Source organism: Periophthalmus magnuspinnatus, chromosome 4 (assembly GCF_009829125.3).
Source record: "Periophthalmus magnuspinnatus isolate fPerMag1 chromosome 4, fPerMag1.2.pri, whole genome shotgun sequence".
In the NCBI taxonomy this organism is placed as follows: Eukaryota; Metazoa; Chordata; class Actinopteri; order Gobiiformes; family Gobiidae; genus Periophthalmus; species Periophthalmus magnuspinnatus.
The window spans coordinates 11,218,701-11,231,959 of NC_047129.1; the positions used below are offsets into that span (position 1 = coordinate 11,218,701).

Below are 13,259 nucleotides of genomic sequence, written 5' to 3' on the forward strand. Positions count from 1 at the left end.
ATCCACCTGTGGAAGGTAGGGCTTTAGTTTAGCAAGGAGCCTCAACTGAAAGAAGCTGGACTTTAAGACAGAGCTAATGTGCTTGTCCAGTTTGAACGTAGAGTCCACAATCACCCCAAGATTTCTCACTGCAGGGCAACAATGAGAGGACAGAGCACCAATCATGCAATTATCCCAAGAAGTTGGTTAGTTTGGCCAAACACCACAATCCCTGTCTTATTCCTGTTTGACTGACACAAAGCAGCAGCATTGTTTGGTATGTCCTCGAACTAGTAAGAGCTGTGGCTCCCCCCTTTCCTCACTGTTCACCTTTGTCACCGAGGGAAAAGAATATTAAGATATAATACAATCTGCACATGTGAGGTGACATGTTAGTATCTATAGACAATACTTCAGGTCTCATTCTAAATGGTCATGCTATAAAAATAGCAGATGGAGCCAGCCCTGCATCTGTTAGCACAGTGAATAAGCGGTTTGTAGCAAGATAGAAATAATGTCAGCTAAATGCTAACAGTATACTTGCCAAGCTGGTTACCAGCAGATTAGTGTAATATATCAAAAGGAAACTTTTGATATATTGTGCAGTTGTACTTTAAATTCATTGTGCTCACAATAACTATAATATCATGATTATTTGAGAGAAGTTTATAGAGTAAACTAAACAGTTGTGCAGGTGTGGTCATGTTGTCCATTGGTCTACATGCAGTGATATATTGATATATGTTTTAGTATGCTACAGTTGACCTTTGAACAAAAACCCTCTCTGCTTAACGCTGCTAAACTGCTATGACTCATGCTTGCTGTCACAAAACATTAGCACAGCTTTAATGCAACATAATCAACAATATAAGTATAATATATGTAACTTTGCAATAAAGGCTGTGTATCACCACATAAAAAATGTGTTAGCATAAAAAATCCATCAAAAAGCATATGTATATGTATATATATATATATATATATATATATATATATATATATATATATATATATATATATATATATATATATATATATATATATGTGTGTGTGTGTGGGGGGGGGGGTATATGTATGTACTATGCACACACACATACACATATATATACTACTTTGTCACTACACACTATACACTACTTTGTCTCAGCCTTTTCTGATTTTCTTTTCTGTTGTGCCCCCCTTACTGTTTGCGTAAGAGCTCAGTAATCATGGTGTGAGGCTGATAAGAGAGGCAGCTAGAATCAACACAGGCCATAAAACTGTAATCTGACGGAAGAGGGTTATAGACTCAATACAGTTATGTGGTGAATTTATATCCCTAATATACACAATAAAATAGGATGCAACGACTAATCATTCTCTGGACTATATAGACTCTAAAAGACATAACGTAAGACAATTTTATTTTATTTTTTTTTATAAAAGACTACTTTATTATTAAATAAAAATGGCAAAAATGTGATATTCACCATCAATAATACACATTCATTGTGAATATTCTCAATATAAAAGCTTTCGGTCAGCATATATTGCCTTTGTGTGATGTTTTATGTATCATGTAAAATGTCTGAGTACAAAAGAATTGTTTGACTAGTTGAACGTCATTAATTATTATAGATTTTATATAACTAGAACAACTTAAATACCTTCTGATCAGCTGAAAGACCTTTTCTAATCTACTTCTGTCTTTCCCAGCTATCTGAGCAACTTGGACCGCATTGCTTCCCCAGACTACATACCAACAGAACAAGACGTGTTGCGAGTTCGATTCCCAACAACAGGCATCCATGACTACTCTTTCACCATCAAAAACATCACTCTAAGGTAGCTGTTTTGTTTAAAAGTTGATATCAACAAGTACAATAAAGTAGAATAAATCAGGCAGGTTTATTTAAGATGATTGTTTTGTATTCTGAAAGTATTGGTACAAATGCAACATAGTTATTTTGTAATGTATTGTGTGGTATTAGTATACCATACTGTATACATAGACATTATATTAACGTAATCACAGGTAGAAATTTCAGAAATGGGACATTTCCTCTTGTGAAAATGATTTCACTATGAGTGTCCAGATATGCCCTTTTGTTATGCTACCTCATTAAATTGTGTCTATGATTGCATCACATTCACTTAACCAGATCATGAAGTTATTTGTTATAAAACATCCTCACCTCATTAAACCGAAAATTCTCAACTAACTTACGACTTTTGCTCTGTTGTTCTGCAGGATTGTAGACGTTGGTGGTCAGAAGTCAGAGCGTCGCAAATGGATTCACTGTTTTGAAAATGTCACTTCTCTCATCTTTCTGGCATCCCTCAGCGAGTATGACCAAGTCCTGGAGGAAAGAGAAACCATTGTAAGATAATTCTGACATGATGCACAACTATGCTTTAAGTTAATCTTACGTGCTTTCCTGTTTAAATATTTTAATGAGGCTCACTGAATGCATTTCCATTGATCTGTAAAACCAAACATGGTCACCTTAGTCACTGTCTTACAACATTCCAAAATTTAAAATAAGTAAACTGCTGCAACCATCAAGGCTCGGTGGGTAGAGCACCCATTGGAGGATCAGTTACCGCTTGGAAGAAATTCTGTCCTTGTGTCCATAGGCACCCACCTTGCCTAATAGTGCTATGTGCATGAGTGTTGGTGAGAGGCCTGATAGCCTCACTTCTGTCAGTCTGCCCCAAGGCAGCAGTGACTACAATAGTAGCTTACCACCACTGAGTATGAAGTGAATGAATAATGTAAAGCATTATTAGTTTGAGTTTAACTCTTGAGGAATCAGTGGAATCAGTCCAATGAATATCAAAAAGAAGCACATCTCAGTATGATATGGGAACAACAACCTGGTTACAATAGACATTGCTGTATTTGTCCTGGCTTCACTAATGGTGACTAGTGTCCCTGTGCCTCACTGTATTTCATGTTGAAATCCACCTCTTTAAGTCAATAATTGAACTTAAAATAAGTCATGATATCTATTTAACTTGCTTGCTTTGAGAAGCTTTGAATATCACTGCCACACATTAACCAGCAGATGTCACCCTTGCTTAAATAAAGCTCCCGTTTGTGTGGCCTTCTCATTCTGTTTCTGAGCTGTTCATTTCCTCTTCACCAACACACTCACAAACCTCCACTCTGCATGACCCTTTCTTCCTCTCCCTCAGGCACTCTCTTATCCTGTCTGCTTGTTCTAAATCATATTTGCCATTTCCCCATCTCTCCACAACTGTTTTGAACACAGTAAGTATTCTGTGCAATAATTGCATGCACTTTGATGCCATTTGTCCCTTCAGAACCGCATGAATGAGAGCCTGTCTCTGTTCTACATCACCATCCACTCACCCTGGTTCCTCACCACCTCCATCATACTTTTTCTCAACAAGACTGACATCTTAGCTGACAAAATACAGACTTCTGACTTGAAGAAATACTTCCCCAACTTCCCTGGTAAGAGTCAACACATATGGTTTGTATGTATAAGAAGAAAATGCAGGGACATCTTTCTAGTTCTTGTTAGAGAATTGCATAAGTCTGTGCCTAAGGACAAAAGAAACAATACAGGTGTACTGACAAAGACAAATCTGTTTAAGACAGCATTGGAACCTCCCAGTACTATTGCAAAGATTGTGCAAACTATGAAAAGAAAAGAAAGAGAAAATGCTTCCTGTACTTGGTGTGCTTAATCATGGGAGCCCATAGCTCTGCTGGTGTAAAAGGCTGTACACTACAGCATCTTCCTAACAGTCCTCAGACACACACCCTGAAGCCTCACCCCCAGCCTTTTCACTGGATCCGTTTCCCATAGCAACCTTGGTCAAATACCTCACTTGGTCTCTCAGCCCCCCACAAACCCAGACGCATGCACTTGTGAGATGGAAAATAACAGTGCTGATTATTTGTAAATCTACTGTGTTTTAGTTGCTGTAGCATTAGCTAGCAAAAATAATGACTTCAGGGTCAAGCCCCTCATGTCAATTTAACCTTAATGGGAACTTTAAAGAGCTCCTGGTATTTACTTGATTAGCTGTTTTTCTGTGCACAAGGTTTGAAGAACTCTTTAGCAAGTGAAGTATTACTTTTGTTTTTAAAGGGGAAAAAATATTCTAATTTGTTTTCAATTACAGACAGTTGTTACTGCCTTAGCTGCTTTTTGAAATTTTCATATTTGTTAAAAATTACATTCTGTATAGATAGTTTTATGTTTATACAACATAAGTTCAATGTACAGATGTTCTTAAATTGACTAATCAATGAAGAGCTGTATTGTTGGGCAAACAGTACAGAAAGTACATTAAGCTAAAAATTGTGCTTTGAGTCAGTGCATAAAACCTCCTCTCGTTTCCACTGAACAGGTCAGAGGCAGAATGTGAAGGATGCACAGATGTTTATTCGCCAGATGTACGAGGAGCGGTCTGTCAACAAGACTCTGTACCCACACTTCACCTGCGCCACTGACACGAACAATATCAGGACGGTCTTTGACGACGTTAAAGACACAGTTCTGCTCAAGTCACTGGGGGATTATGGTATCCTATGAACAACCACCAGTCTACCGAAGGCTGTGATCAAGCAAAAATGAAGTCTTTTTTTTTTTTTATAAAACATAAAGGATTTTATAAGACTCTTGTATCATTGATGTTTCCCTTTTCCATTATGACATGAGCAGATTTGAATACTCAATCTTAAAGCACCATGCCGGCGGAGATTACACTAGTGTTTACTGCCAACAAGTCTGCTGTATCAGAGGAAGCAGTCAACAAATCCGGATACATCCTTTTATTACTGCCAGAAGCTTTTCCTGCCTTTATTTTTTATGGATCGACAGAACTAAGCCACACACAAAGAGCCGATGAGGATGTTTTAAATATGACACAAGAAGAGACCACAATTTCCTTCATAAAAACACACACAAATTTATTTCCTCTCTGAATGCTTCATAGACAAACATGTTGTGTATCAGTTTATTATAAAGATGCATTTTATATAAACAACACCTGAGAATCCTTGAGGAGCCGCTTGAGGAACTGTCTTGGAAGCACATCCAAGCCCTACACCCCAGCATCAGAGACTGTGGTGTGGACCTTTATTTTTGTTATAGAATAATAATAATTTCCAATATGTTCTGTTCTATTTCTTCAACAGGTTGTGTTCAAGCCATTCTAGACTAGATTCCAGATGAGGTTAGGGGCCTATAACTCTATGGTAAATTCATTGTTTTTGATAGAAATAGCCAAACTAAAAACCCACAAAAAATAACTTGGACCTTATCTTTATTTGATAGAGATTGGGACTACAAACTTGGCATAAGTCCTTTCGACTTAAAGTCCTTTCAAATGACAACATTCAAACCTTTATTAAGTTCAATCTTTTTGAACCCCTAAAACTTCTTAGTAGTTCAATTGTGCTGGCAGACTAAAAACATTGAACTTTATCTTAGTTTCATGAGGATAGGTCCAGTAATTACAGATATATCAACCATGAGCCATGTCAAAACATCTGCATTTTGCCAGTAAACAGCAAATTTAACCATATTCTGACCTGTCCTCCAACTCAATATTAAACTATGGATAGTTTAGAATGCTGTGATATCACGGCAGCCCCAGCTTTGTTTTTAGTTGCACAAGTATTAGGTTTTTAGCGTGAAAGGACACAGAAATATATATGTATATACATGTACACCAAGCAGGCAAAACAAATGACCAGTAAGTCACAGCATCTTTTGTCTAGACTTTTTGGCATTATGCTCCAAATGTCAGGTGGTTATAAAGATCTGATGACCAGTGTATTTAAACCCATGAAAACATCCAAAACTGGGCAGTTGAGAAGCATGAAGACAAAAGTCATTGTTCAAAGTGCCTGTCAACTCAATACATTTATTACAATTTGTGCATTACATTTGTCATTGCCTAAAGCAACTTGTCATAAAAGTCAAAGCAAAGGAAAAGAGACCTGCTTGGTTGTTATAAAACCTTTGCCATTTTAATCATCGCCTCCACAATAGCAAAGAGTACACTGAGTGAGGTCTTTGAGGTAAAGGGTAAAGAACAGTCATTTAAGGTGGACGTGTGAGCACATATCAGTGTCTTTATTTATATGAATGTGTGGAAAGGGGAATTTATGTTTGTATATTGATTTTACCCTGGCATGTGTAAACATTAAATCGATTAAGATGAAGTGACACTATCTCACAATATGGTTGCTCTGATGTTACATGTAAGGAGTCAATAAATTATATTTGGTGTAGGAAAATTCACTGTACTGTGATGAGTAAGTTACATATTTTGAACATTTAACTCGGTTGTAACAATTGTGGCTTCACAAGAAGTAAAAACAAAACTAAGTCTTCCAAAAATCTTTCACTCTCTGTCTTCTGGATTGATAATGTTAGTGTTTTGTTTTGAAGTAATTAAATTAAATTAAATTACAATGAGGCTATAGATGGCAGAACTGACCACCATAATATCATAGACAGTGCAAACTATAACGTTACTGTTTTGACACTGTGAGCCAAAGCTTGTGCGTGTTTACCCTGTTTAGAGTCTGAAAGCTCTTTTCAGACACTGTCAATAAGTTGTGTACCGGATCTGTAAAAATGTCTGGATCTTTTTGTTAATATTAAAAACAAACCTGTTGAACGTGTTTTTTGTTGTCTTCACTGATACGGTAGACAGGACCATGGACAGCGATGCCTCCTGTTTGTCCAATGTGTTTTCTCTAAAGTATGAGCCTGTCATCCAAGTAAATAAATATAGTCTGCTGGACCTGCTGCTACATGATTGGAGACATACTGAAGCATGCAGAACTTATTTACATAAAATACATAATAAACAAGTGCCTTTCGAGAATTATTAGCCAAGCACCATTTTACTTACTGTAGAGAATTTGATGCACAATATTGGTACTTTGCTGTAGGATATGTGTAGTTTAGTTTGCTGCCTTGTACACAATAGGCACATTAGGATAACAATGATTTTGTACACTGTGCACTACATCCAGCACAAGAGGCTGTATTGATGTCTGTAAAACTAGCTGTCAATCTCATCTTTGGGACTTGACATTTTCAAATAAGAGTAAGTGCTTGTCCCCATTTCCTGAAGCCTGCAAGTCTCAGTATCAGGGCAACAGCAGCAGAATTTGTGATGTCAAGATCCCGAGACAAAAGGAACACAGTGTAACTATTTAGTTGATTTATATTTTTACCATTTGTTTCATTTTGGTCAAAAATTGTGTTGCCACGTTAGTTGCAATTCATCTTAGATTTTAAAATCCACTTATTGAATGTTTTCCCACTATCCTAAAAAATGTAAATTTCAAACTATTTTTTCTTTCTTTCTTTTTTTATGAATACTCAGAACCAGCACAAACAGATTCATATTTAAGGGTGTGCTAACGTCTTGGAGGTGTGTGCTTGGACTCTGGGATATCTTCTGAAAAGCATTGCCTTATGGTGGATCGCCATGAGAGCAGAGCAGAGATGTGAGGATGTTTGTTCTTTTACCGCCTGGTTTGTTGCTATGGACATAAGACTGATAAGCACTGGTCAAAGCTTTCTATTGCCCCTGTTTTCCCATTACACAAATACACTCCCGCTAAGAACATCCCACACACTACCAGATACTCAGGGACACTGCGATGGTAAAGCAGCTGCAATCACAACCCTGCGTGCTTTAAGATGGCCGCCTAAAAAGCAATCATAAACACTTGTTGAGCATAAAGACGTCTTGTGGAAAACCTTTATTATTGACAAACATGCTAATTGTGAAAGTGTCATTTCCAAAGTTGTAGTCTGATGTTAAACTTTACAAGCCTACAGCATGGTGGGTTTTTTTCTGAGTGTTTGTCACATACACCCACAAAGGGAAAAAGGTTCTTATCAGTACAAGAAATGAATCAATTTGCCAGCGTGAATCACCACTGTGTTTCCCAAAACAGCCACAGCATCGCAGTGGCAGCTGGGCCTTTGTATCGTTCTCCCTCTCTCGCTTTCTCCCTCTGTTTCTTTCACCATCACCTCATCTGCAACACTTGGTTTACAGGGCAAGTGTCTGCGTCAGATTATCAATAGAATACAAAACATTTTGGTACAATATCTGTTATGTTTGATAAATTACACATGTCATGTTTTGTCTGTCTATAGTTGTTGCTATAAGAGTACTATTAGGACATCTATTAGCTATTGTTACAAACCAGGACTAGACAAATTATTTACAAAGTAGGAAGGACACAGAATGCCCCCAGCTGTGTTGTGTTCTTCTTCCGTCCGCATCATAATGACTTTTTTTGGATGCTCCTCAGCCTCTGCTTTATTAATGTAGACATAAAACGTAATGTTCCCAATTAAAATGGAGATAAACTGCAGCAGATGTGTGTTGTAAAGACAGGTCATTAAGCTTAAAGGATGCCTGTGGAGCCATGCATCAGACAGCTCACGCCCCTCACTAAAGAGCACAATGTACAGCAGTCAAAGCTCTTCTCTATCTGTGCATGTTTGAAATCCTAGTCCTCGGCAAGGGCATAACAAAAGAACATGGAACTGTGCATTACTATTTAGATTTACTGCTTAATTATAATACAGGCATGTAAAACAGTGGTATTGTAGTTTTAACACTATTATTATTAACACTATAGCACAGACAGTCCTACTGGCTTCACTATTTGTTTGATGTTTGTTTTATTGGAATTTAACAAAGTGCTTGATGTAGTTGAATCTTTACTGATTTTCTGAGTTTCTTCTGTCTCACAAAAGACTTAATCACAAAGAAATGTTTTAAATACTGGTTCCTAAGTGGTTATTTGCCCAGCAGATGTGATTATGTGTTCACAGCTGTCACACTTCAGATGTAGCAGTTCTTTAAAATGGACAGTAGTCTCCCAGGGCACTGCTGTGATGTAGTTGTGTAGCTCACTTTTGAGTCCATGTCTCATGTTCCTCTCACTCTGCATGGTGCCGCACTTATCTCGTCATCTAAAGGAACCCAAATCAAACGGCACAAGAGAAAACACCGAAGATCACATGCTCTTACCTCCCTCAGGGTTTGAGAATCGCTGCAGCAACAAAACATAATCTCACACACACATACTGCTATCTGTTCTTTATGTATGCCACTAATGCATTCCCGTCACAGCTCTCCACACAATGCCAGCCCCCAAAACTCTTTTACGCTCTGCATATCACACTTGATCAATGACAGCAACTAATGTGGGAAAAGCACTATGTGTAGCAGTGGCTGATCCACACTGGGCCAGCAGTTTAGTGCTTGGAAATGTCATTTAGTCTACACTGCCTTTAGCTGAGCCATTATGTGGGGTCTTAAACACCTAGCACAAGTGTATTTTTTCTATATGCACAGTTAAGTGCTTTTGTCATCATACTACATTGTATGATGGATTATTACTTAGGGTTACTATACAAAATGCCAAACTAAAATTATTTAGCCGTTTTACTATTTTCATATTATGCATATTTCATGTTACAGTGAAATTTTGCATAATAGGTAATTTCCCTAGAAATATTAATTCATGGTGATTTATGTGGATGTTGGGTAGCCATGTGTTGTATCATGAGGTACCCTATAAGTGTCCGCCCCACATATGGGGCCTCAGCTATCATTCCAGCTGCTAAACTGCGAGTATAAAATGAAAAATTGTGGGTGTGTTGCATAAAAGATCATGTGGACTAGTAATTCCTTGTCCAGAAAAATAGAAATAGAAATAGAAATAGAAAAACTGAAATTCTAGGTGAGAGTTTATGCTGTTGTTTGCAATAATAATAATCTTGTGTGATATAGGACTCTTGCCATTTATCTTTAACAATTACAGGATGTATATACATACATACATACATATAATTTAATGATACATACATTAATACATTTAAATAGCTCACCCTGATAAAAGCTTTACTTTGATAAATAGTTTATGACTAATGTCCCATAGACATGCATTTTTATTTGTATCAATGTATTAGCATTTGTTACAGGCTAATTACCTCTTGAACCTTTATCAGTTTGTAATTAGCACTAATTCTGTCACTCACTCTTGCAGGTTTCTTTGTTTGCGGTATATGACATTGTATGTATTTGCAGTAATTAGGCAAATGAAGCCACTGTTGTTGGGCTTTTAGCTGATCTTTTTCCACAGCAGGTAATTAAGTTTAGATTTCTCTCTTGCCGACATTTACAGCTGCCATTATGTGTTCACACGCTTTAGGCTGAAACACAATTTGTGACTGGAGACGGGGCGCCTCTCAATGTTTTTCTGTTAGATAATAAGTTAATTTTTTGTCGAAGCAAGAATTATAAAACACACAACATGAAACAACTGTTTCGATTAAAAGCTTTTTGGTATAATTATTAAACTATGCTGGCCACTGCAAATTAAAGTTAATTGCAACTTCTACAAACTAGTGAACTGAATTAAAACACACTATTCTTTAGATTTTAAGCATGTTCTGTCTTAATTATTCTTAAAGTCCCACAACATTCAACCTGCTTTTCCAATAATTGCACAATAATTCACTGAATGTGTCATTTGAGAGTGGTTGTAGGCACAGAATGGCAGCCACATTGCCATTAGTCTGCCCCATGACAACAGTGACAGAAGAATCTACACTGTGACTAAATCATTCATTAAAGGGTACCCATTTTCAGCATAATTTGCCCCAGCATAGATGTATTGTATAAGCAGCTTTTGAGGTCAAAATAAGTGAGCTGCATAGTGCTTGCATCTAATTATAAAGTGTTATAGTGTTATTATAAAGTTTTATAGTCAGATAATCAAGAAGTGTGTGGTTAGTCGCCCTTTGAGTGTAAAAATTAGCTCTATCAGATCAATGCAGTCAGGCCCAACCTAGCCCAGCCTGTGTTAGTCCTCCTGGGATTAACTTTGTGCACAGTTTGCTATGGGCATTTATTACAACAACTTACAAAAAGCTAAATAATAATAATAACACAGTAAACTTTTTTTTTTTCATTAAAACAAACCAAGCCTTAACAACTACAAGTACAAGCTGTTGTATTGCTAATGGATCAGATGATTTTCAAAAGCAGACGTCAGCTGTGTCTTATTCATCAAAGCTTTGGGAGTTTATCAGTTTGGTTTTCCACAGAGTGAGACTTTCAGAGACAGATGGTGAGTTAATAGAGTTAGTAGCAGCCCTTCTCTCTACCAGCAATGTACCGCCTGGAGAGCCTGGTGCTACTAACATTATATCCCCAAGTAACTTAGCATTGAATTATTGCACTGCGCCATGGACCTCACACAAGAGACGTTAGACTCTTCACTGAAAGGTACACAACACAGTAATGAATGCAGGGCCAGCTTATGTAGCTTAATATTTAATGAGAATGACCAAAACACTGTTTTAGAGAAGAATTTGAACAATGTATTTTATCAGTGTTAGAGCAGAAAAGTTGCTCAGTTATGGATTTAGTCAGTAAAAATCCTGAGCAGGTGAAATATTATTTTACTCAAATATGTGAAAAGAGATGGATAGTGAGAGAGATCTGATTTTGACCTAAAACCTCATAGGAACCCAAGATGATCCCAACACCCCCAAGCTCAAGCACCCTGGGGGAGCTTGGAGTAAAACATCTGCTCCTCCACATTGAGAGGGGCCAGTTCAGATGTTTTGGGCATGGGATCACTACGTCTGTCTGCAGGTCTCAGCGTTCCTTCCTAGAAACTGGGCAGATAGAAGTTGGGAGTTCTTGTTTAAACTGCTGCCCCTGTAACACAGTCAACAAGGTGCGGTGGAAAATCCCACCAAAACATGTACTGAAATTATATCTCCAGGTAAGACCCCACTCCAGTCACAGTGATGTGGACATGCAATGATTCTACTGAGACCTAAACTGGACTGCCCTTATCTTCTGAATAATAACTCCCTCTATGTATCTTTGTGCCCATGCATGTCTGGGTCCACAACATAAGAGGAAAGATTGTTATTCAAACATCAGACATTGCAGAAGGAGTAAAACTGCATAATCACAATCCCATAATGGTGTTGTAATTGGGTTGTGGCAGCCTCACTGCAACATTTTCAGACCACTCACTCTTCTGTTCTACCTCTATGTAATACTTTCTTCTTCCCTTTTGCTCTTCTACCACTTGATTGGCTTCTTTTCACTCTTTTATCTAAAGGTCTTCATCTGTGCTCCTCATCCTCTGAATACACTGTACCAAAACTCAACACTGCTTTTTAAAAATCCCTATAGGAAATAATTCAACAGGTACAAACTGGTTTATAAAGTTGCTAATTCAAATCATTTTTAGAAAACAAAATAACAGAAAAGTGTTGGAAGCATCAGAAAATTCAGCAGATGTTCTCATTTGAAAAAGCACTGCACAGATGTGGCTTTAGCAGAGTCTGGAGATCATTAAAATGTTTCTTCTCATGCAAATGTCCTTATTGTCCAGGACCTCTCTGATGCATGTCCTTTGGTAAGATATCTTGTCTTCTAAATGTAATGATGCTACAAAGTGAACAGAGAGGAACAGTCTAAAGTGTGTGATTATTGGCCTTGTTCAGAGCTGACACCTGCAGGACGCGCTGTGACAAACGTGTTGTGTCGCTTTGAGGAGTTCAGGCAGAAGCACTGTCAAATGGAACATAATTAGATCTGAAGAAGCACAAACCAGGCTGCTGCTGCTGCCACCGCCATTAGTTTGATATAGAGTTCACTGCAGTTATTACTTGTTCTCTCTCAATTTCATTTGAACTTTTGGGGACACGTTTCAGTGATATTATGTGCAAAATTATATTATATAATACAAGAACAATGTACTGTTATTATCATTATGATAATAAATGATACTGATGATGGAGTTTTAATAGTACATATAGAATTAATATCTAATCTGACCACATGTGTCAAATGGAGATGCCATCAGGCTAAAAAGACAAGCAGGTGGCGTTCTACCAGAAAAGTTCCCTAGTGCACCTTTTCCACAAATTAATTCTACAGAAACTCAAGAGACAACTTGCAATTTACACCCCATTTTCCAGGATGTAATTTTCACACCAGTTTTGCATAAAAGTATTTTAAAAAACTTTCATGTGCAGAAAAAGTAAAAAAACAAAAAACAAATGTAAATTTAAGACGGGAACGCAGTAGATGTCGTGATTTTTTCGACTGTGCTCTGCTGTATGGTGCTAAAGGTATAATTACACAGACACATGAATAAGGGTGTAATTACCTCCAGTGAGAATTGCGTGCCAGTAAGCCCCACTCTATGTGCATGTGGATGAATTAAGGGGTTGTGACAG

At 37.5% G+C, this 13,259-nt stretch overlaps 1 protein-coding gene across 1 annotated transcript in view; it reads left to right on the forward strand.

Annotated features, from left to right (window-relative positions):
* LOC117369653 (guanine nucleotide-binding protein subunit alpha-11-like) overlaps positions 1–6,627 on the forward strand; it is a 9,131-nt gene extending 2,504 nt beyond the window's left edge. The window contains exons 5-8 of the mRNA XM_033964961.2: positions 1,675–1,803; positions 2,210–2,339; positions 3,286–3,439; positions 4,345–6,627. Coding sequence (XP_033820852.1) covers positions 1,675–1,803; positions 2,210–2,339; positions 3,286–3,439; positions 4,345–4,529 — 598 coding nt within the window. The 3' untranslated portion in view covers positions 4,530–6,627. The remainder of the gene's footprint in view (positions 1–1,674; positions 1,804–2,209; positions 2,340–3,285; positions 3,440–4,344) is intronic.
* The last annotated feature ends 6,632 nt before the right edge of the window (positions 6,628–13,259 follow it).